The 20069-nt window shown below is 40.8% G+C and overlaps 2 protein-coding genes and 1 non-coding gene across 6 annotated transcripts in view; 2 read left to right on the top strand and 1 right to left on the bottom strand.

Annotated features, from left to right (window-relative positions):
* The window catches only part of LOC145486431 (transient receptor potential cation channel subfamily M member-like 2), a 109409-nt gene that overhangs the window by 38295 nt on the left and 51045 nt on the right, over positions 1 to 20069 (top strand). Inside the window, exons 1-3 of one of the 4 annotated variants that reach the window (XM_081465094.1) lie at positions 15731 to 15950; positions 16043 to 16125; positions 16407 to 16463. The exons of 1 other annotated variant lie outside the window; for it this stretch is intronic. In XM_081465094.1, the coding sequence (XP_081321220.1) occupies positions 16077 to 16125; positions 16407 to 16463 (106 nt within the window). In that variant the 5' untranslated portion in view covers positions 15731 to 15950; positions 16043 to 16076. Of the gene's footprint in view, positions 1 to 15730; positions 15951 to 16042; positions 16126 to 16406; positions 16464 to 16613; positions 16697 to 20069 lie in introns of those variants that run through there. 2 more of the 4 variants (XM_081465099.1, XM_081465097.1) reach the window with 2 other exon arrangements.
* Trnah-gug (transfer RNA histidin (anticodon GUG)) lies at positions 1880 to 1951 on the top strand. Its single transcript has one exon. It is a non-coding gene; the product is annotated as a tRNA-His (tRNA).
* Positions 7273 to 9874, bottom strand: LOC145486449 (uncharacterized). Its single transcript, XM_081465121.1, has 3 exons — positions 9414 to 9874; positions 8844 to 9159; positions 7273 to 8333 (listed from the first exon to the last, which is right to left on the bottom strand). Exons 1-3 carry the CDS (start codon positions 9553 to 9555, stop codon positions 8072 to 8074), a joined length of 720 nt encoding a protein of 239 aa, XP_081321247.1. The 5' UTR covers positions 9556 to 9874; the 3' UTR covers positions 7273 to 8071.

Raw genomic sequence — 20069 nt, 5'->3', positions numbered from 1 at the left:
CCGCGAGGACTCGCCGAAGCCAAACTGATCAATGGACAGGACCCAAACTAAGAAAAGACAGACACAGTTTTTTTTTAAAAAACACACTCTGATTTTTAATTCACATTTCTTTTTTTACATGTTGGGTAGTTTGTCTTCCGCATCGATCATCGATCGCATCGTTACTTGGTTACATTTGTTAAAAACGCTGTAATAAAAGTTAATCACATTGACATAGCGTCTCGCTGTCTTCTTTTGTCTCTTAGTCCACGTGGACTGAAATGGTTCAAAACCGTAACATAACATCATTCGGTGAAACGTAATACGGTCCACGGGAGGCTTCACTTTCACGTCCCATACAATGTTCTTGCGTATGGCATAGATCGCATTAAACAAGGTCCTGCCGAAACACTTCTCAATGCTACGGTACTGGAACAAACTCCGCGTCCAGTTCTCCCTCTGCTCATCCATGAAAAATAAGATCTGGTGGAGCATTACCTCGAGCTGACTCGAATCCCTGATGCCCACAAGCCAACGTCGCCCCGCCAACAAATCCCGGATGGGAAAGTTCATGGACTCATAGAATCGGGTCCAGGCCTCGTCCATTCGGTCAATGGCTTCTTCATAGGTGACATCGGGCTTTCTCGGTCTGAAATCATTCTGCAAGTATCTCTCCCTCAAGGCCATAATGACGCTCAATACAAGTTTAAAACTCAGAGTGAAGATCGGGGGCGACGCGGATTCGCTTTATGCAGATCCGTCCAGCCAATCACAGCTCAAGACCAAGTCACGTGTTACCCCCGACCCAGGGGATAGGGGGTATCCCCCTACCACACCCACTCACGGTCAGAGACTGGACACCATTATACCGTGCGTATAAAACAAACGAGTCGGACCGTTCACTTTCACTCTGAGTTTTTTTCAACTTGTATGAGCGCCCATTACAGAAGACTGTGGATACTCTCGTTGCTGTGGCTTCTCAAAGTACCAAGTGAGTATAGCATGGAAGTGTTAGAGCGGTGTAACGTAGAGTTGACTACCTGGGAAAAGCGGGTGAGAGAGTGGATGAACGACGAAGAAGAAGAGACCCCTTTGTACAGGGACCTAGAACAACTTTCAGGTTTTATCGAGGTAGCCCTGGACCAACTAGATCTCCTGGGGCTGGAAGAGAGGTTGGGCGTCCTTGACGAGGACGATACCAATGATTTGGTGATTCATGTAGACTGGGTCCGCAACACTTACCAACAATTACTTCAATTTTAGACATGGAACCCGAACTCCACTGTCACGTATGCAAACAGTTGAGACCCTGCTGCCGCCAACCCATCCTAGAATTGAGTAGGAATGGGACCCACACCAAATTCGTACGCGCGATCACGGGACCTCTGAGAAAAGAATGGGGACTAGGGTGCGTCTACGCCACCTGTTGCGGGGTCATCTATGGCATGTACCACAATCTGGAAACCGACTGTTACGAACCCGTCTTCCTTGGAAACGGTTACAACCAGGCCCTGTCACGTGTCAATCACGTCAAATCGTTTATTGATTGTTATCCCGAAGAAAAAGAGGGCGCCGGTCAATAGGACCGTGCACACGTCCCACACTGTCAATTAAGTAGTGGTGTGCCCAATAAAAAAGTTGTTTTTGCTCTACTTTTCAGACTCCATGTCTCGATTTCCCAAACCCGAATGTATATGGTGTAAGGAAGGATACACTCCTAATCACAGTATCAGCGACTACTTCCTGACACCCTGTTGCGACCAATTCTTTCACGGAAGCTGTAAAGCCCTCCACACCTGGTGGCTGAAACCCTCCCAAAGACTCTGCCCTCATTGCAAAGCCGTGAATTTCGGACTGCCTCCCGATGACAACCCCAAAACCAAGTCCTAAAGAGGTAAGCGCTTCGATGGTCTAATGGTCAAGACGTTGAGTTGTGGCCTCAAAGACCCAGGTTCGATTCCTGGTCGGGGCATTAAAAATTCTTTTTTCTTTTTTAGAGACTCCTGGCCTGTAAAATCCGTTTGGACGAACCCCACCCCGACGAAGATGTCATGCTCCTCTTCCTCACCCAACACTTTCCCTACCCCTGGTACATGCGAAGAGACCTCTCCAAGGTCTGGCCCTTCGGACGCGTGTTCGAATCCTCCTCAGGCTTTCACGGAGAATTTCTCACCCCACAAACCATGATGCTATCCCTCGTGCACCTGGGAACCGATGACGTGCAAGCCCTAGAGACGATGAAAAATATCACGCAACAAACCATGTACATTCTCTCGTTAAAGGATCTTTATTAGGTTTTTTGTTACAAGCATGAATAAAAAATTTTTTCACTCCGATTCTTGTGGTGACGTCATCGTTTCGATAAATGCCGCGTACGCCAACTCTTCTCTGTTGCCCCAACCGCTCTTCCACTCTTTCCATCCGGCCTCAAAACTCGCTGGCAACCTCTCCAAACACACAGGTTCCTTTTTATCCAGAGACTCGTCCTCCAACATCTTCCTTGACATGGCCTGTCTGAACTTGATCACCTCATCCGCCAGCTTCGTCATCTCTTTCTTCAGGAGGTTATCCGTACTGTCCCTAACGGAGCTTTTCATAATCTTTCCAAGAAGACTATCCTTCACGGCCTCCAACACCCTCTCCGCAAACTCCTCTCTCGGAATGTCCTTTGGCAACGCTCCTGCAGGAATACTAATCACCTCCACCTTCGTCTTGCTCTCCTCCGAAGACATCTTCTTGTCACCGATCCACAAACAATGCCAACTCCACCAACTCAAAAACCTTTTTATACCCTATACAAACCCTCTCATTGGTTCCATTTTGATCAACCTCGATTTCATGTTGCCCTATCTGCTCATGCGCGAACTGTGACGTCACGGGCGCCATTTTCTGCTCACCAAGGGGCCATCTTGGATTTTCAAATTTAAGAGAATGTATGGGAAAAAACTGGTCACGTGGTACAATCCCTGCACGCTGATTGGTTACGGCCCCTATCAGCGTCCTTCACTACTCAGAGTTTTCAGTAGAAGACAAAATGCAACGAAGATTGCGTAATCAACTTACAAGTAGACTAGATTTCTTATTTTTATTTCTTCGGCGGTACCCCGTTTCCGCAATTAGTAAGTTTGTAACATTGAGTAAGACATTGTACTCGACTATGAGCGAATATACCTCTAGCTAATCAGAGCTTTCTCGACAAAAATGATGGTCAGTGTTTCTTACCTTGAGACAAACTGTCCCACACACCCTCTAAGGAAATGTTCAATATCACGTCAGCTGTGCCATCGACAGTCAGCGTTTCGTTGGAAATGCTGTACGTAACGGACGCTGAATGCACGCTAACCGTTAAGAAGATTGCAATGAAAACGGCCACGATAATATACTTCATTTTGAACTCGTACTTTTGATAATGACACTTTTCTCGTACGGCTCTCTCTCCGGCCGACCTCACACTGAACAGTAATGTTGGTTTACAAAATCAGTGTTTAATAACACTCTGAAGTGAAACGTGTTGGAAGAGACCGATAACGTGTTTATTACGGTGTTCTAAAGATTATTCCTATACTTACAAAGGTTTTCGACTGCGGATTAAACATCTTTAGAAACCTAAATTTGAGACAATAGTGCCTCATTGCAAATTTCAAGCCGCCACGTTACTCTTCTAGCGCGGACGCGCTAACGGAAGGAAATGAACCACAATGGTGCCGTAGTGGCCACTGCTACAGCTTTGCGTGAATTTACCGATCGTGGACGTTCGGTGTGTCCTGTTTTTTCTTTGATAGATTTCTTTCTCTACCATTTTCCTACGTTTTGCGAAAAATATTAAAACAGATGTGCATTAGAAGCGTGATTTAAGGTTACAGTATACCTTCGGGTCGGCAATTTTCTTCAAATTTGGATTTTTGGGTCAAAATAGAGGTCGAAGAATAATCTCTAATTTCTGAAAAAAATTTTTGAAAAAGGCTAAATATTGGCGGAGAAATGGCGGTTTTACGTTTTCACCGGAAGTAAAAGTTTACCTCTTGATTGACAGCCCTATGGCGCGTATGCAATCAACCGAGACGATTTTCGCGGGAATTACCTATATGGATGTCACGAATTGACTACTCAGTTGATCAGCATTGTTGTTCTGACTACCCAGCATTTTTGATATTAGGCGTGTCTCTATTAAGTTATAAGTAAACATAGACCACGTTTAAACCATGGACCGGTTCGAAAAAGCGAAAACAGCGAAGAACGAATGAAAATACATCAATGAGTGAAGAAGCGAAAGTTCGCCACGCGGATGAAGCTATAGTTATCGTATAAGGCGGGCAAATATTCGTGGTGAGAGAAAAGAAAGGTTCTGTAAAAATTTCGGAACTTGACAGCAATAACAGGGATGCTGACAGAAACTCTTCTGATGAGTCCGATATCGACGAATCGTCGGACTCATTGAGACCATTTGAAATATTATCCATGCACAGTTGCTCACACACAGTAGCTCTCCGCGCTGTCTTTTGTTTGTTTCCTTCGCTCAGCCACTCTAGCGTTCGTATCCTTTTTAGTCTTCCCTATTTTGCCAGACCAGCTTCAAGAAATACCGAGCTACAGAAAAATTATCTCTCTGCCTTCGGTTCCTTGAGCGCATTGCGAAACACAAGAGTTTTTTAGAGATTCGCGCGTAAATTTCACCAGGAGGTTAACGGTAGTAAACTTTCCCTGCACTGATTGGCTTAGTTACCTGAGAACCCAGTTGAAGGCGTTTGTGGGCGGAGTTTGTTCGCAAAGCAGAAAATTTTTCTTAGCGCTGTTTTCTCGAATAAATTTTTTCACTTGAAGCAGACACTTTAAAGAGTTTTAACTCAAAGGAAATTTGTTCAATTGCTCTTAAATTTGGACAGTGGCTAGTTTAACATATAAACTACAAAAGTGTGTCTGGGAATTGTTAATTTCGAAATACTTTTTCTTCGAGAGCGATTTTTGTACGATCACTCCACATTTTTTTAATCCTATTTCGAAAATGTTCTGTAACTTTTTACTGCAATCGAATATGCCAAAACGCAGACACGTTTTTTAAGCGCTTTGGGCCCTGAAACCGAGGAAAAAATTAAATTGGCGAAAAACGAAATTCGCTTTGACTTGTAGCTTTCGAAAGGTGATTCGGGCGCTCGCATTTAGTGGTCGTGAAAAATTCGACAATTCATTTTCTTTCAAAATTGTTGGTATAGTTTGATAGCCAGCTCCATAAGCTTTAATTTGATATAGGGGTTTAGTTATCTACAGCTTAAACTGCACGCGCTACATCGCTTGCGCGCGAGACACCCCTGAAGGTATACTGTAACCTTAAACAAAAGACCCACTTACACAAACAGTACAAATATGACAAAACAGGTTCCTTTTGTAATTTATCTTTAATACAAACAAACCCTACAGGAGACCATTTCTAGTTTCTTGTGCAAATTTTGAAATTCGAAATCAACTGAATCAACCAACGAATCACTCAACCGAATAACAATCAAATCGTTTAAGAATTTTTAGCCTTCTATCGCCTTTTTCACACTGCGCCCCAACTAACTGAACGCCTGGAAGAGGCTACCTTCTATCGGACCATCACGTCAAATAAATACTAATGTAGACGGCGTTTACAATTTAGTAGATACGTACCGTAATTTTTCGAAAGAGCGCCGTATAAGCGCCGCTCTTCAATAAGCGCCGTACCTGAACTGCGGCATCCTCGAAGAGTTAAAGTAAGTATGTGAACCTTTTGAACAGCAATGGACCGCGAAGTTGTTACAACGTTCTAAGACCCTTAAGACCCCGGGTTAGACTTCGTATTCTCTTGTTACTGTTTTTAAACGAAACAAAGAAAAGGAAAAATTACCCATAGAAATAAGCGAAAAATTTGATAATCACCGTGGTGCTCTTCCGAGGAAAATACGGTACTCGCATTCCAGAATGATCAAATATACTGAGATAAGGCACGGCTAATAAGCCTGCCAGACAGTGAAAACTCGCGTAGCCCAAAAAAATATTGATCTACGTCGTTTCGTTTTGTTTTCATATTCGCCGGTCAGAATATTGTATGATCGTTTGACGAAGAAGTACTCGTCGAAAAAACGTTTCAGTTGATTAAAGTCATGGCATTTTTCAAAAACAGAGACAAACATACCGTCAACAGACATGAGCTTAACGTACGGCTTAAGGTTAAAGGTGTCTCGCGCGTCCAAGCGATGTAGCGCGTCCGGTTTCTAAGAACTATATAGATGCCTAAACCCTGTGTCAAATTAAAGCTTATATGGCTGCATGGCTATCAAACTATACAAAGAATTTCAAAGTATACGAATTGTCAAATTTTCTTTGTCTCTAACTGTGAGCTTCCGAATCACCATTTGAAAGCTACAAGTCAACGGGATTTTGCTCGTTTGCCCTAAAATTTGCCTGAATAGTTGCTACTTTAACATATAAACAACAAAAACGTGTATAAGAATTTTTTATTTTGAAATATTTTTTTCTCCGAGAGTAATTTTTTGTACGATCATTCCACATTTTTTTATCTTCAGTAGTTTGTAAAAGTTCAATTATAACTTTTCACCATATTTGATTATGACAAAACGCAGACAAATTTTTTAACGCTTTGGGTCTGGACTGAAAAACAAATTAAATTTGCCGGCGAAAAACAAAATTCTTTTTGACATGAAGCTTTCAAAAGGTGATTTGAACACTCGAATTTAGAGGTCGTGAAAATTTTTAGGTTATCCAGACCTTCGAACCAGATCATAAATATATCATCGATATATGATAGCCAAGTGTGGAGTTGAAATGGGGCATTTTCCAAAGCGTTGGCTTCGAAATAACCCACGAAAAGGTTAGCATAAGAGGGGGCCATTTTAGTACCCATGGCGGTGCCATGGATGTGAAATGAAGATAGTGGTTATCATCATCATAGGAGAAATTATTGATGGTGAAAATCGTGCGAATGAGGTCACAGAGTGTGCCAGTAGGAATGGTATTATGAGAGGAAGTACGTGAAAAATGCTCACAAGCCATTTAATACCTTCATTATGTGGGATATTAGTATATGATGAAACATCAATTGTAACTAAGGGGTGGCGAATGGTAAATGCGAGACTTGGCGACTTTTTCTTTTTTTTTTCCGGAGTAAATGAGCATTTACGCTGACAATACGACATGATTTGTATTATGGTTAAAATAATTGTTTATTGAGTGAGTCTTATCCAGAATTTTGCCGCAGTTATTTTCCACGAAACCCGTTTCGCTTGTAAAGGGAAACGAAAAACAGTTCGAGTTATCTGGGTCGATTGAATATCCAACTTGCCATGTTAATAATTGATAGTTTACTGATTTTTCAACACTTCAGTATACAGTGACAGCTAAAGGCACCGCATCCAGTATGACTCATAAGATCGGGAAATGACTTTCAAATATGTGAACGGTCGGTTGCACTAATTAAAATCAAATTGCTCCAGTGTTAGCTTTTACCGATTACAGGACAAGAAAAGCTAATGGATGACATCCGTGCTGATTTACATGAACCAGAATTCGAGTTATCGGGGTACATTTTTATCAAGGGAAACGAAATTTAGTTCGAGTTAGCGGTGAATTCTAGTTATCCGAGTTCGAGTTAACCGAGTTAAAATGACTGAAAAGTAGGGTCAAATCCAAGGGAAATAGGACGGTTCGAGTTACCAGGAGAGTTCGAGTTTCACTTAAGACTTGTGTTTTTTTCGACCAATATCCGCGTATGATTTCCATTTTTTATGATGAAAAGAGTCACTTAACAATGGCCGAAGAAAGAAATTTAACTCAGAGACAATTTTGAAATATGATTTGTATTAATCATTCTCAGCGAAATGCTTTCATGGTGCAGCTGTTAAGCATTGATCCACAAGAAACATCGACCTCAACTCTTGTATTGGAAACAAAGCAAACCCTTGACAACAATTTAAATGCATTTTTCCCGATGTCTAACTTAAGCCTTTTATTCCGTTAATAATAGCACAAAGAAACCCTTACAACTCTAGTCCACTCTACAGTTTCTGCTTGAATCTTTGGTTGAGGATTTTGGTTCTTCAGCTCTTCAAAACTTCAGTTATGACAACTTCTTGAAGACCTTAAAACCGGTGTGAGTGTTTTCAGCAGCAAATGATGTTTTGCTGCTGCTACTGCAGCTGCGAGGATAAAATCTGGCACCATAATGAGTCAGCCAGGCACTGTTAGAACTGTACGGGTATTTGAGGCCCACCACGTCACCATATTGCACAGGGCTCCCATCATCAGCGTTCTTGGAGTAGATCTCGAAAATAACGTACGAATAGGTCAGCCAGTTGTCTCCTGTCATTGAACTGGTGACTCTACAAACAAACCGATCTAAAATCTATACCAGTACATTTTAAATAATTTTATTTCCTACATATAAATAAACGATGTAGCCTTAGCCCTTAGTAATTGTTTGTTACTATTTTTATCCTTTCTAACGTATTGTTAACAATCATTGTAAATGTTGTCTCTTTTTTAAAAACAAAAAACTATTTTTTTCCTGAAAAGCCCTACCGTTTATTTGTATGCCACGTAAGTATTATTCTAATGAAATAAGGTAGTTCCAGACTTCAGGAGTGATTCATCGCTTAGTTTTCAGCTACAGCTCTGTTTCGTATAATAATAGTAATCACTCCTGAAATATTGTGCGCTCTCTGAAAACTGATCTCCACAAGCAATTATACCGTGTCACAACAAAATAGTAAAAAAAAGTCATGATCGAGAGACAAAGCATTAAAGGTTTCAATCTGAAATTACTAGCGAACTTCTACTGCCGTTTTTTGCTATGGTCTTTCTTGTTGATCACTAGTGGGTTATGTACTTACGATTCTAGTCTACAATGAGCGTTGGAAGAGGCGTTGCAATACAGTCGGTAACTGCTACCATATTGGTTGGAACTGAGTGACACTGTATCGCCACTGTTGATTGGCTCTCCGTCCGTCTTTCCCTTGGCAGTGATGGTAAACATCATTTGCTCTGAGCAGGAGGTCCATTTTGAGGAGGTCATGATAGTGCCTGGACAGGTTGACGAGTAGCAGTAAGATGACGTACAGTACATCCAATACTTCGAGTAGCCGCCAGAAGTGTAGGCCCACCGCAGAGCGATAGTGTCTCCACTGTTAATGATGGGATATCTGTGACCTTCGAGACTGAAAACAGAATCATGTTCAGTTATTTCACGGGCAGCGTTTTCAGTAAAGGCTGGGGGTGCAACGAAGATGAAAATACTGACTTGAAATCGCACTGGATTTCTTTATTTTCATCTCTTGATAGTTGGCTTTCACGAAATGAACAAGTTTCTAACAGTTGAGGGAGACATTGTACTCTTGCCTATCAATGTTAAAGCGATATAAACATGATTATTGAGAATATCATTATCTATCAGTTTTTCCTACCCTTAGACAAACCGTCCAAAAGGTCTTCTATAGGAATGTTCAAGGTCAGTTTATCATTGGAAACGCTGTAAGCAATGGGCGCTGAATGCACGCCAACCGCCAAATAGATCGCTATGAAAGCGGCCACGATAACGATCTTCATTTTGAACGACTTGGTAATGGCTCTTTTCTCGTATGGCGTCTCTGAACGTTGAGTATTGAATCCCGCCTGACTTTACTACTTAATAGGTTTTCTGCTCCACTTCAAAAACATTATTGACTCGTAGCTACTCCTGCTAACTCATGACTATAGCGTGCAATAGATCGGGGTCAACGTCTAACTACAGTAAATATTTATTTCTGATTGAAAACTCATATGACAAGGCTCCCAGTGGTTTTCCACTCATGCTTGCATGTGATCGTGGCATGCCTTGCCCTTCCTCAACTCTCTGTCAATCCAAGCTTAGTAAAATCCCGTCGTTACTTACCCTGTCTCAGTTGTTACTCGTCAAACTAAGTTGTTCTCTGCTTTGGTCACTTACGACGCTTTACAGCTGGACTTCGCCGTAGAGGTAAATCGTCATTTTCTCGCAAACGAGTATGGTGACCTATCATTTTTTTTCTGTTTTTTTGAATTGAGTAATAAATTTCTCGGTGTAAATTAAATATGGACCAATTCTCAGTGTAGAACAAAAAGCAATCGTCGGAAACGTGAATTTAGCAAGCAATCGTGACCACAATCATGATGCTATTATAAGAATTTACATGGGTATAAACAAGGTGCTGTTGCTCCTAAACGAACATGGGGATCCCTCATTTTTATTTCAAAATTTAAGTTCCTATAATATAAACAATCAATAGGCAAAGTTTCACAAAAGTCTTAGTGCAGGTTCTATTTCAGTGGAATGACCTTAAACCTCGGACAACTCGCAGTGGGACTGCCCCACCACAATCATCTTCCAGCACCTTTACCGTAAACTATCCGGGCATTGCAACAGAAACTCTCTGTGTCCTGTTATCGTACAGGTAACCTAGCCAAACTGGTCCGCGTTGCGACTTGCTCGTCCCCAAGAAAGCGACTCTCCAGCCGTTGTCACCACTGCTCCAGACCAGCTCTCGGCGATGATGGTCTCTGATGTCGACGCCAAGTTGGCGAATCCGCAATGCACGATCCTCTAGCGAGAGTGTTATCTTGCAATGCTGTAATTCCCAGGCTGCCAAAGCCTTGTTTCCGTTTTCAGATCAGGCGCGTAGTAACGAGGAAAAGGAAAGAGGACAGCAATGTCCACGTACTCACCATTCGTGATGGATGCTATCTGGCTGTTTGAGAGGATGGCGGGAAGCGAGGGAAGCCTGTAGCTGCTATAAAACGAAGCGACCTCCATTAAAGAGTTTGAGGAGGAGTGTGGACGAATTGGGGGAAACGAGATTTCCAGCTTTATTTAGACACGTTCACAGGCCTACCAAAGTCCATCTGTTGTAAGTCCTGTAGCAGTTTTGATCATTTCACGAATGCATGCCCGTTAATTTTTCCCAGGTCCAAGGACTCTCAGGGCCCAACCCACACCGATCAACCAAAGGGATCCCCAGTGCCCGCACTCCTTGTCCCATAGCCTACCAGCACCAGTGTAACAAACCTGGATTTATCACAGCCCACTCTGGAAAGGATCATGTAGAACTGTCCAGCCCAGGCTCCCAGCTAAAGCAAATATCCTTTACGAAGCCGTACCCGCTTACTAGCGCCACACTCAAATAGACCCCGGGATATGCAATCGATGGAAATCGGTGATCGAAAACCCAATCGATCAATCGATATCAATTGATAAAATTAGTTAATTGGTATCGATTGGTATCGGCCAATCAATGACCAATCGATAACCACACAAAAACCGTTCATCGATTACTATCGATTGGCACAGCAACCTCGAACCTGTCCGATCATCCGCCATTTTTAGTAAGCCCAGGGGACGAAATTGTTAAAATAATTCCGACCCAGTCTTCTCAACGTAAAGAATATACCCCATTGCACGTGTACTCGAATTACCCACTTGCCCGTCATCGCCTTTCCGTCTCATTATACATGTCTACGCAAGAAGTCCGGGAAGAGGCTTTACTGAATATAAGGTGCGTCGCCAAAGACTATCATCTTTGTCGTTTTGAGGTGAACGTCCGTGAAGTGTTTACTGCTGACAAGAAGAGGGGAGAACGCGGACACGCGTTTATAAAGTTATTAACCAAGCAAGAACGGGAGCAAACTTTTGAGTTGTCAAAAGAAGACGGATACTGTGGACGGGGCGTTGAAGAAAGAAGAGAGTCTTGTTCTCCTGTTAACATTCAAAGGATTAAACTGAAATGTGTTTACAATTACTGCGTACAAAGATGGGATATTTATGCGCCGATTCCTTCGATCTGCAACCAATCGATACCAATCGATATCGGTTTATCTATCGATTGTTATTGAAAATCGATACCAATCGATAACCACACGAATCTTCGCCATCGATTGGTCATCGATTATCAATTAACTGATATCGATTGATATTGATTAATATCGATTGTCATCGATTATCAATTTCATCGATTGGATACCCCGGGATAGACGCCGCATCAACAAGTCGAAATATTTCAATTTTTTATAAGTACCACGGCGCTTTTTAGAGTAAATACGATACTCGCATTTCGTCTCACAACCCAGCCCTCATCTCGGAGTCGGCCGATCCTGAACTTTTTTAAAACAGCAACTAATGACAATGACGACTAAATCCCCTTAATTATACCGATAATTGTCTCCCGTTTTTTTCTGTCGAAGTACAAGGAAAAACGCATATATAACCATTACAGAACGAATGGGTTCTCAGTTACGTTCTTGACTCTCTGTAGGGGAATGTCGCGATCCAAAGTCTGGAGCGGAACTTTCTAAAATTAAGTTTCCAGGAATTAAGTTTCTTATTCTTAAACTTATTTTTAAGCCTACATGAAGTACAGTATTTTGTGGTAGCTTAGCTTGCCTGAGAAAAGAATGCTGAAAAATAAAAAAAACATAATTTTTTTTTAACGCGCGTTTGTTGTTTTTTTTTCGGAGTAAATGAGCATTTACGCTGACAATACGGCATGATTTGTATTATGGTTAAAATAATTGTTTATTGAGTGAGTCTTATCCAGAATTTTGCCGCAGTCATTTTCCACGAAACCCGTTTCGCTTGTAAAGGGAAACGAAAAACAGTTCGAGTTATCCGGGTCGATTGAATATCCAACTTACCATGTTAATAATTGATAGTTTACTGATTTTTCAACACTTCAGTATACAGTGACAGCTAAAGGCACCGCATCTCGGCAGCATGACTCATAAGATCGGGAAATGACTTTCAAATATGTGAACGGTCGGTTGCACTAATTAAAATCAAATTGCTCCAGTGTTAGCTTTTACCGATTACAGGACAAGAAAAGCTAATGGATGGCATCCGTGCTGATTTACATGAACCAGAATTCGAGTTATCGGGGTAAGTTTTTATCAAGGGAAACGAAATTTAGTTCGAGTTAGCGGTGAATTCTAGTTATCCGAGTTCGAGTTAACTGAGTTAAAATGACTGAAAAGTAGGGTCAAATCCAAGGGAAATAGGACGGTTCGAGTTTCACTTAAGACTTGTGTTTTTTTCGACCAATATCCGCGTATGATTTCCATTTTTTATGATGAAAAGAGTCACTTAACAATGGCCGAAGAAAGAAATTTAACTCAGAGACAATTTTGAAATATGATTTGTTTTAATCATTCTCAGCGAAATGCTTTCATGGTGCAGCTGTTAAGCATTGATCCACAAGAAACATCAACCTCAACTCTTTTATTGGAAACAAAGCAAACCCTTGACAACAATTTAAATGCATTTTTCCCGATGTTTAACTTAAGCCTTTTATTCCGTTAATAATAGCACAAAGAAACCCTTACAACTCTAGTCCACTCTACAGTTTCTGCTTGAATCTTTGGTTGAGGATTTTGGTTCTTCAGCTCTTCAAAACTTCAGTTATGACAACTTCTAGAAGATCTTAAAACCAGAGTCTGTGTTTTCAGCTGCACATGATGTTTTGCTGCTGCTACTGCAGCTACGAGGATAAAATCTGTCGCTATAATCGGTCAGCCAGGCACTGTTAGAACTGTACGGGTATTTAAGGTGGTATGGTACCCTCAAATGGACCAAAAAGTTTGTTTAAATATGGTGAAGAAAGATCAATTGTGTGCTGTTGCACTCAAGAAGAGAAATTAAATTTCTAGAGTTTTACTCAAAATGGTTGCTATGGAAACCAGCCACAGCCTTTTGAAGTAGTGTTTTATAGCATTGACGCCAAAACTTCCTGCTCTTTTACAAAACAAGATTTCACTGTCAAATAAGCATATCATGTAAGTTTCTGTTTTGTTCTGTGATATGAACCTAAGTTTTGACAGTCAACTCTTATTTTCAGTGCTTTTTACAGCTTTATTTGGAAATAACCTTATTTTTTACCACGCCCAGTGGACAAATCATCTCATGTCGCGTGACAGACCTTAAAATGTTACGATCGTTTTGGTTTATGACATCACGACACTATTGGTCTTTGATCAGCCCAAGTTTCGGGAATTCTACTGAAAAACCTTGCAAAGTAGAAATGTTGGCGCGAAGTCAGACGGTACAAAAGTAAACTTTTGAGAAAAATGTACTTTAAGTTTGTTACACGAGGTATTAAGCATTTAACGAGCCACAAATAGTGGGGGGTGCAGATTGGATCTCGGGGGAGGGGGTGCAATGGTTGTTCTATTTTGTAAAAAATTACCGCAGTTTTGGGAAATATTCCTTGTCATAAGGGAAATGAATGAGCCTGTGATGGCAATTTTAGGCAAAGCTTTTTTACAAATAATTATACCAATCGAGTTGTGCATGTCTTAAAAGTGTAACAAACCTGGATTTATCGCAGCCCACCCTGGAAAGGATCATGCAGAGCTGTCCAGCCCAGGCTCCTAGCCAAAGCAAATATCCTTTACGAAGCCGTACCCGATTACTAACGCCGCCCTCAAATAAACGCCGCATCAACAAGTCGAAATATTTCAATTCTTTTATAAGCACCACGGCGCCTTTTAGAGTAAATAAGATACTCGCATTTCGTCTCACAACCCAACCCCCATCTCGGAGTCGGTCGATCCTGAATTTTTAACAGCAGCTAGCGACAATGACGACTAAATCCCCTTAATTATATATACCGATAATTGTCTCCCGTTTTTTCTTTCAAAGTACAAGGAATACCGCATATATAACCACTACAGAACGAACGGGTTCTCAGTCACGTTCTTGACTCTCTGTCGGGGACTGTCTCGCGATCCAAAGTCTGGAGCGGAAGTTTCTAAAATTAAGTTTCCAGGAATGAAGTTTCTTATTCTTAAACTTATTCTTAAACTTATTTTTAAGTACAGTATTTTGTGGTAGCTTTGCTTACCTCAGAAAAGAATGCTGAAATCGAGAAAAAGAAAAAAAAAACAGAAATAATTTTTTTTTTCTTTAACGCACGTTTTATTTTCGGAGTAAATGAGCATTTATGCTGACAATACGGCATGATTTGTCTTATAGTTAAAACAGTCGTTTATTGAGTGGGCAGTCTCACCCAGAATTTTGCTGCAGTCATTTTCCACGAAACCCGTTTCGTCTGTAAAGGGCGGGTGCACGTGACTAATTAATCTCGACCTTAAAATCGTGACGCGTTCGTGTTTCATTCCCTGGATTGGCTGTGTAAGGTTTATGATGACTTCATTGGTCCAGAGTACGTTACTATTGACTGCCACTAACTGGTTTCTCTATGCATTAGCTCTACGTTGTCCTGTTAAGATACTACTGACGTGTTGAGACGTGAGCAATTGTGATGATCAGTGACGCGACATAACATTCTCAATCGGTAAAGAAAAAAACCGGCATCCTGTGTTTATTCCGAGAAATTATATCTTTCCTCCTCGCTGCCGAGAAAACCTATTCTCTACGAAAATGCGGAAGTTAAAGTTTCCATGAAAATAGGCTTATTTGTGAAGGACATTGTTTCCCGTCGAATAATCCATTTGGATTAATCAAAGTTCCATTTGATCTTTTTATAAACAGCTTCATTGTTTCGTTTTGAAGATAACGTTGAACAACTTCGACACGGGGAACTAAAGTTGTTTGAAAACTTTACACTATTTTTTTCCCACATCGATGGCAGAAACATCGTTTTCGCAGTGACGTTAGAGTTATTAGGAATTTCTTGGAATCACGGAGAGTAAACCTTAAATCTTAACATTTTGTTTTAATTCCTAATCTCATAAATGACTCGTTGAGGCCAGTCATTTCTTAGAAGTAACTCGATACATTCAGTGTCAGATCGCATAACTAAGGTAGGTCAGTCGATAGACAAGATATTGCGCATAGCCTTGAAGTAACTGAACTATAACAAGGAGTTTATCTGCGTACATTGTGTGGAGATTTGTCCCGTATAGTTGGCACAGATCCCGCGATAGTTTCACGGCCATCTACAAGTCCGAAGCACCGCCTATCGGCTAAAAACAATCAGGTAATAAATATCTTGTAATTCAAGGCAGTTCCAAGAACCTTTGCAAAGCCATTAATCGGACACTGACTTGAATTCAAATGGTTTTCATTCAGCTATTAAGCTTTTTGAAGGCGATAAGCACACAGCATGGGAGATCCAAACGGCAACCAGGCTTTACCAAGTTCTACAGCCATAGGTAAGATGTATCCAGTGTCATTTACTGTTTTTGAGGCTTGTTGGAATTGCATTCCAGATATGGCTTTCTTTTCAGATCTGTCCATCAGTCTCGAATTGGTCATTTTGAAAAATCGTTAATTAAACAAATACTAAAATTGCTGAAATTATTGCCGTAAACTAAAGCATTATATTTATTTATGTGAGAATTGATTCGAGATTATTTGATGCGGAACTGCGTGTTACATTCGTGTCATCATAAGCGACGTTTGACTCTACATGATTTGTTATGTCTTTCAACAGAGCTGGATGACTTCATTTTCAGTTCAATTGCATGCCAAGAACTTGTCGAGGGCGAAGGTTAGTTTAAACCGAATTTATCCAGAAAAAGAGATCTAGAGGAAAGAACATTTATTCATCTAACCATACTCAAAAGCTGTCGTATTTCAAACCTGATGACGTATGTTTTTTCCAAGAATTTTGTTGCGTTTTGTTTGAAACCTTTTCACCTTCTTCTTTATTTCCTTTGTAACGCCGAGATCGAAAATTTTGCCAATAAGTTGACGCGGCACAGGAAAAGAAAAATCGACCAGGTGAGTTTGTCTTTTTTATTTATTACTGAAGATTAATTTCGCTTTGCAGATAAATGTATAAAGGTATTGAAACAGAAACAGTAGCTGATGATAATACTGTGAGAATTTGTTGACATTCGTAAACTAATAGTTTACAGTATAAGCAGTTTAGTGAAAGTGCAATAACCATGGTAACCACCTGTCAATCTGTATTATCGTGCAACACCTTGCAGTGACTGAGAACTACCCGAAGTTGTAAGTAGTTAATATTTACGAGCAGAATAACAGACTTGCCCATGATGGAATAGCCTAGAACAACAATGAGCTCATTGGCAGCCAATAGCAGTTTAGGAGCAGTAAACCAAAAATGAGATCATTTGTTTAGAAACGTTTTGTGAATTGTTCGCGGGGAGGGAGGGTGGTTGGCGGGGGGGGGGGTGAGAGCTCGCATATGAAAAGGTCGGGGATGCTCGTCTTCTCGTTTAGGGATGTAAATCAAGGATTCTGGTCACACTGATGGTAGTCGGGACAAAAATGCCACCATTTTTAGCAGCAAAAGTATGTTTTAGGATGCACTCGAATAAAGCTCGATCGCGAGTCACCAGATACCTTTAACCCGTCTTGGGTTATGTTTTGGTGACGTATTCTTGGATTAAAACGCTACTGTTGGAGCCAAATTCTGCCTGTTCCTTTGCTCTCCGAAGATTTTATGTCCTGTAGCAGAGCCCGGCCTCCCTGGAGCCTGAGAGTTTCCCCAGGTTTTGGAAAAGTGCTTTCCCAGGACAAAAACATATTAACATTGTGGGCGTGGGTTGAAATTTTTTTTCACCCCTAAGAGGTACCGATTCGTACATAACACGTTATCTTCTGTCATATTTTTTCAGCTCAATACCCGAAAAGATATCGCAAAAGCTCCTGCTGTGGACCTTTTAGGGCTGACAACCCTAAAGAGGTACCAAAACCGCTATTTTAATCCCTAAAAGGTACAACGAACACCCCCGTCCTTTTTATATGGGAGGACCCCCCCCCCACCCCCACCCAGGACTGATTACTGAGAAACATTCAATCGGTAGCAAAACCTTTCATAACTGAAAATTATCTTCGCACCAATAACGCATTCCCTGATAAAGTGACTGAAAGTGGGAAGAAGAAAGTGACATGTTTTCATGAGTTCTCCGCCCTTGCCTGGAATAATTGAGCCGGTTTAAGATGAACACTTCCAAATTCAGACCTCTCACTTCACTGCATAAGCTTGATGAGGCTTCACATCTAAATGAATTCGCATTGAGCTTCCTACTTTATCAAACTGAACCGTGGATTTCGTCAGCGAAAATGAGCTTAAACTAAGTAAAATGTCCCTGGTCTAAACACTTTTTCAACGATCGAACGAGTTTTATGATAGGAAAAAATCTTTTTGTTGTTAAACGCTTTTGTTTCTTCAGGATATATGAAACAATTATTTAGAATAAATTTTATTGAACAGGGAAAGTAACCCTAACCTGGTGTCGGTGGGGTTTTTTTAATTTTCCAATGAATAGCTGATGAAAACTGAAATTGACTAAATTATGAAACGAGACACCATATAATGGAAGCCTTTCAGTTATCGAAATCATGAAAGCTTTGCTTTTCAGGCGAATGTTTGAGTGTCCACTTTTGGGAAAGAATCTAGCTAGCCAGCGCACGTGTTTGCTGCAAGTCTTTAGAATTCAGATCTCTCACTTTACTCCAAAGGCTTCGTGAGGTCTCATGAGGCTTTATATCGATATGAAGCCTCATGAAGCCTTTGGAATAAAGTGAGAGATCTGAATTCTAAAGACTTGCAGCAAACACAAACGGCCTGAAAACGGTCATTAAGGTCATTCCACTGAAATAAAACCTGCACTGAGATTTTTGTGAAACTCTGCCTATTGACTGTTTATATTATAGGAGCTTAGAGTTTGAAATAAAACTGACGGGTCCCCATGTTCGTTTAGGAGCAACAGCACCTTGTTTATACCCAACTTGAAATCCTTATAATAGCACTATGATTGTAGTCACGATTGCTTGCTAAATTCACGTTTCCGACGATTGTTTTTTTGTTCTACACTGAGAATTGGTCCATGTTTATTTTACACAGAGAAATTTATTACTCAATTCAAAACAACAGAAAAAAATGATAGGTCACCATACTCGTTTGCGAGAAAATATGGCGAGGTCCCGCGGTAAAGAAAAAGCCGCCATTTTTTAATGCGCGCGCGCTAATCACGCGTGGAATTATGCGCAGTAGGGATGCACAATGCAATACTGGGGAATGACCTTAAGGTGGCCGAACACAGTTTTCGCGCGCGCTTTTGCTGATGCAATTCAGCGCGCGCACAAGGATTGGAGAAAAACAAATATGCCGTCAATAGAGCGATCCAGCGATCATTTTATTTACTCAACACCCGCACTATCTGTGCTATCTTTCTCTATATTTGAACGCAGTGTATTGATGGCTTTTGTCTTTTATTGCAAACATATATTAGAAAAGGTAACGACGCAAAGAACCCAGCAATTCTCAGCTTTTTCAACCCAGTTAAATACAGCGCATGCGCAGTTGCTCGAAAAATTGAGACCGATTGCTTTTGCAGAAACTTGCCGATTTCCAACGATCCAGTCGTTAGAATTTCAAGAAATTTGGCAAAAAAAATAGTTCAGAAACCACGTGAATGATCTATCACAAAAAATCTGAATTTTGACATAGGGAATTTTTAATAATACAGAACATGCAGTGAAAACGATTAACGGCGAATTACGAAAATCATCCGTCAAAATTGAACCGTGTTGACAGAAGGGATTTGATGTCAATTCGTAGTGGGAAAATGATGAAAAAAATCTAACGACTGCATTTTTTTAAATAAACAAAAACATTTTTTAAGCCTTGTTTTTAACCAGTCCCGTTGCCATGGCAACAGCACACACCTTAGCCAAAACGCGAGAATACGCCCTTCTGTGGTTAACCTTGATTCTTGCAAAAAAATGGGCGCCAAAGCATAAATATTTTAAAAGTAATGGTGAATTAGGCATAAGCACTTGAAAACTGTGTTCGGCCACCTTAAGGTGTCGCCAATTTTGGTTATTTCAGCATAACTTCAAATGTAGTAAATATCTCGTCGCGAAACTTGGCAGCAAGTTTCGAGAAAAGAGGGTAAATGTCTATTTTTTTGACAACAAAATTGGCAGCAAATATCAAATTATGACGTCACAGTTAATGACGTCATGCCATAACCTTGATTAAAAGTTTTTAAATTCTAACTTTATTTGTACTTCTTTAGAAAGAGTACAGCAAGAGAAGTCAAAAGCTGAAAGATGGCTCCATAGGGTAATCATTTATGGCGTTGCGCGCGCCAGTGTCATGTTTTGAATGCTGTTTTTG

The sequence above is a fragment of the Orbicella franksi genome, chromosome 5 (assembly GCF_964199315.1).
Source record: "Orbicella franksi chromosome 5, jaOrbFran1.1, whole genome shotgun sequence".
Classification (NCBI taxonomy): Eukaryota; Metazoa; Cnidaria; class Anthozoa; order Scleractinia; family Merulinidae; genus Orbicella; species Orbicella franksi.
Note: the sequence above shows the minus strand (reverse complement) of the source record. Positions and strands in the feature narration are given on the sequence as shown.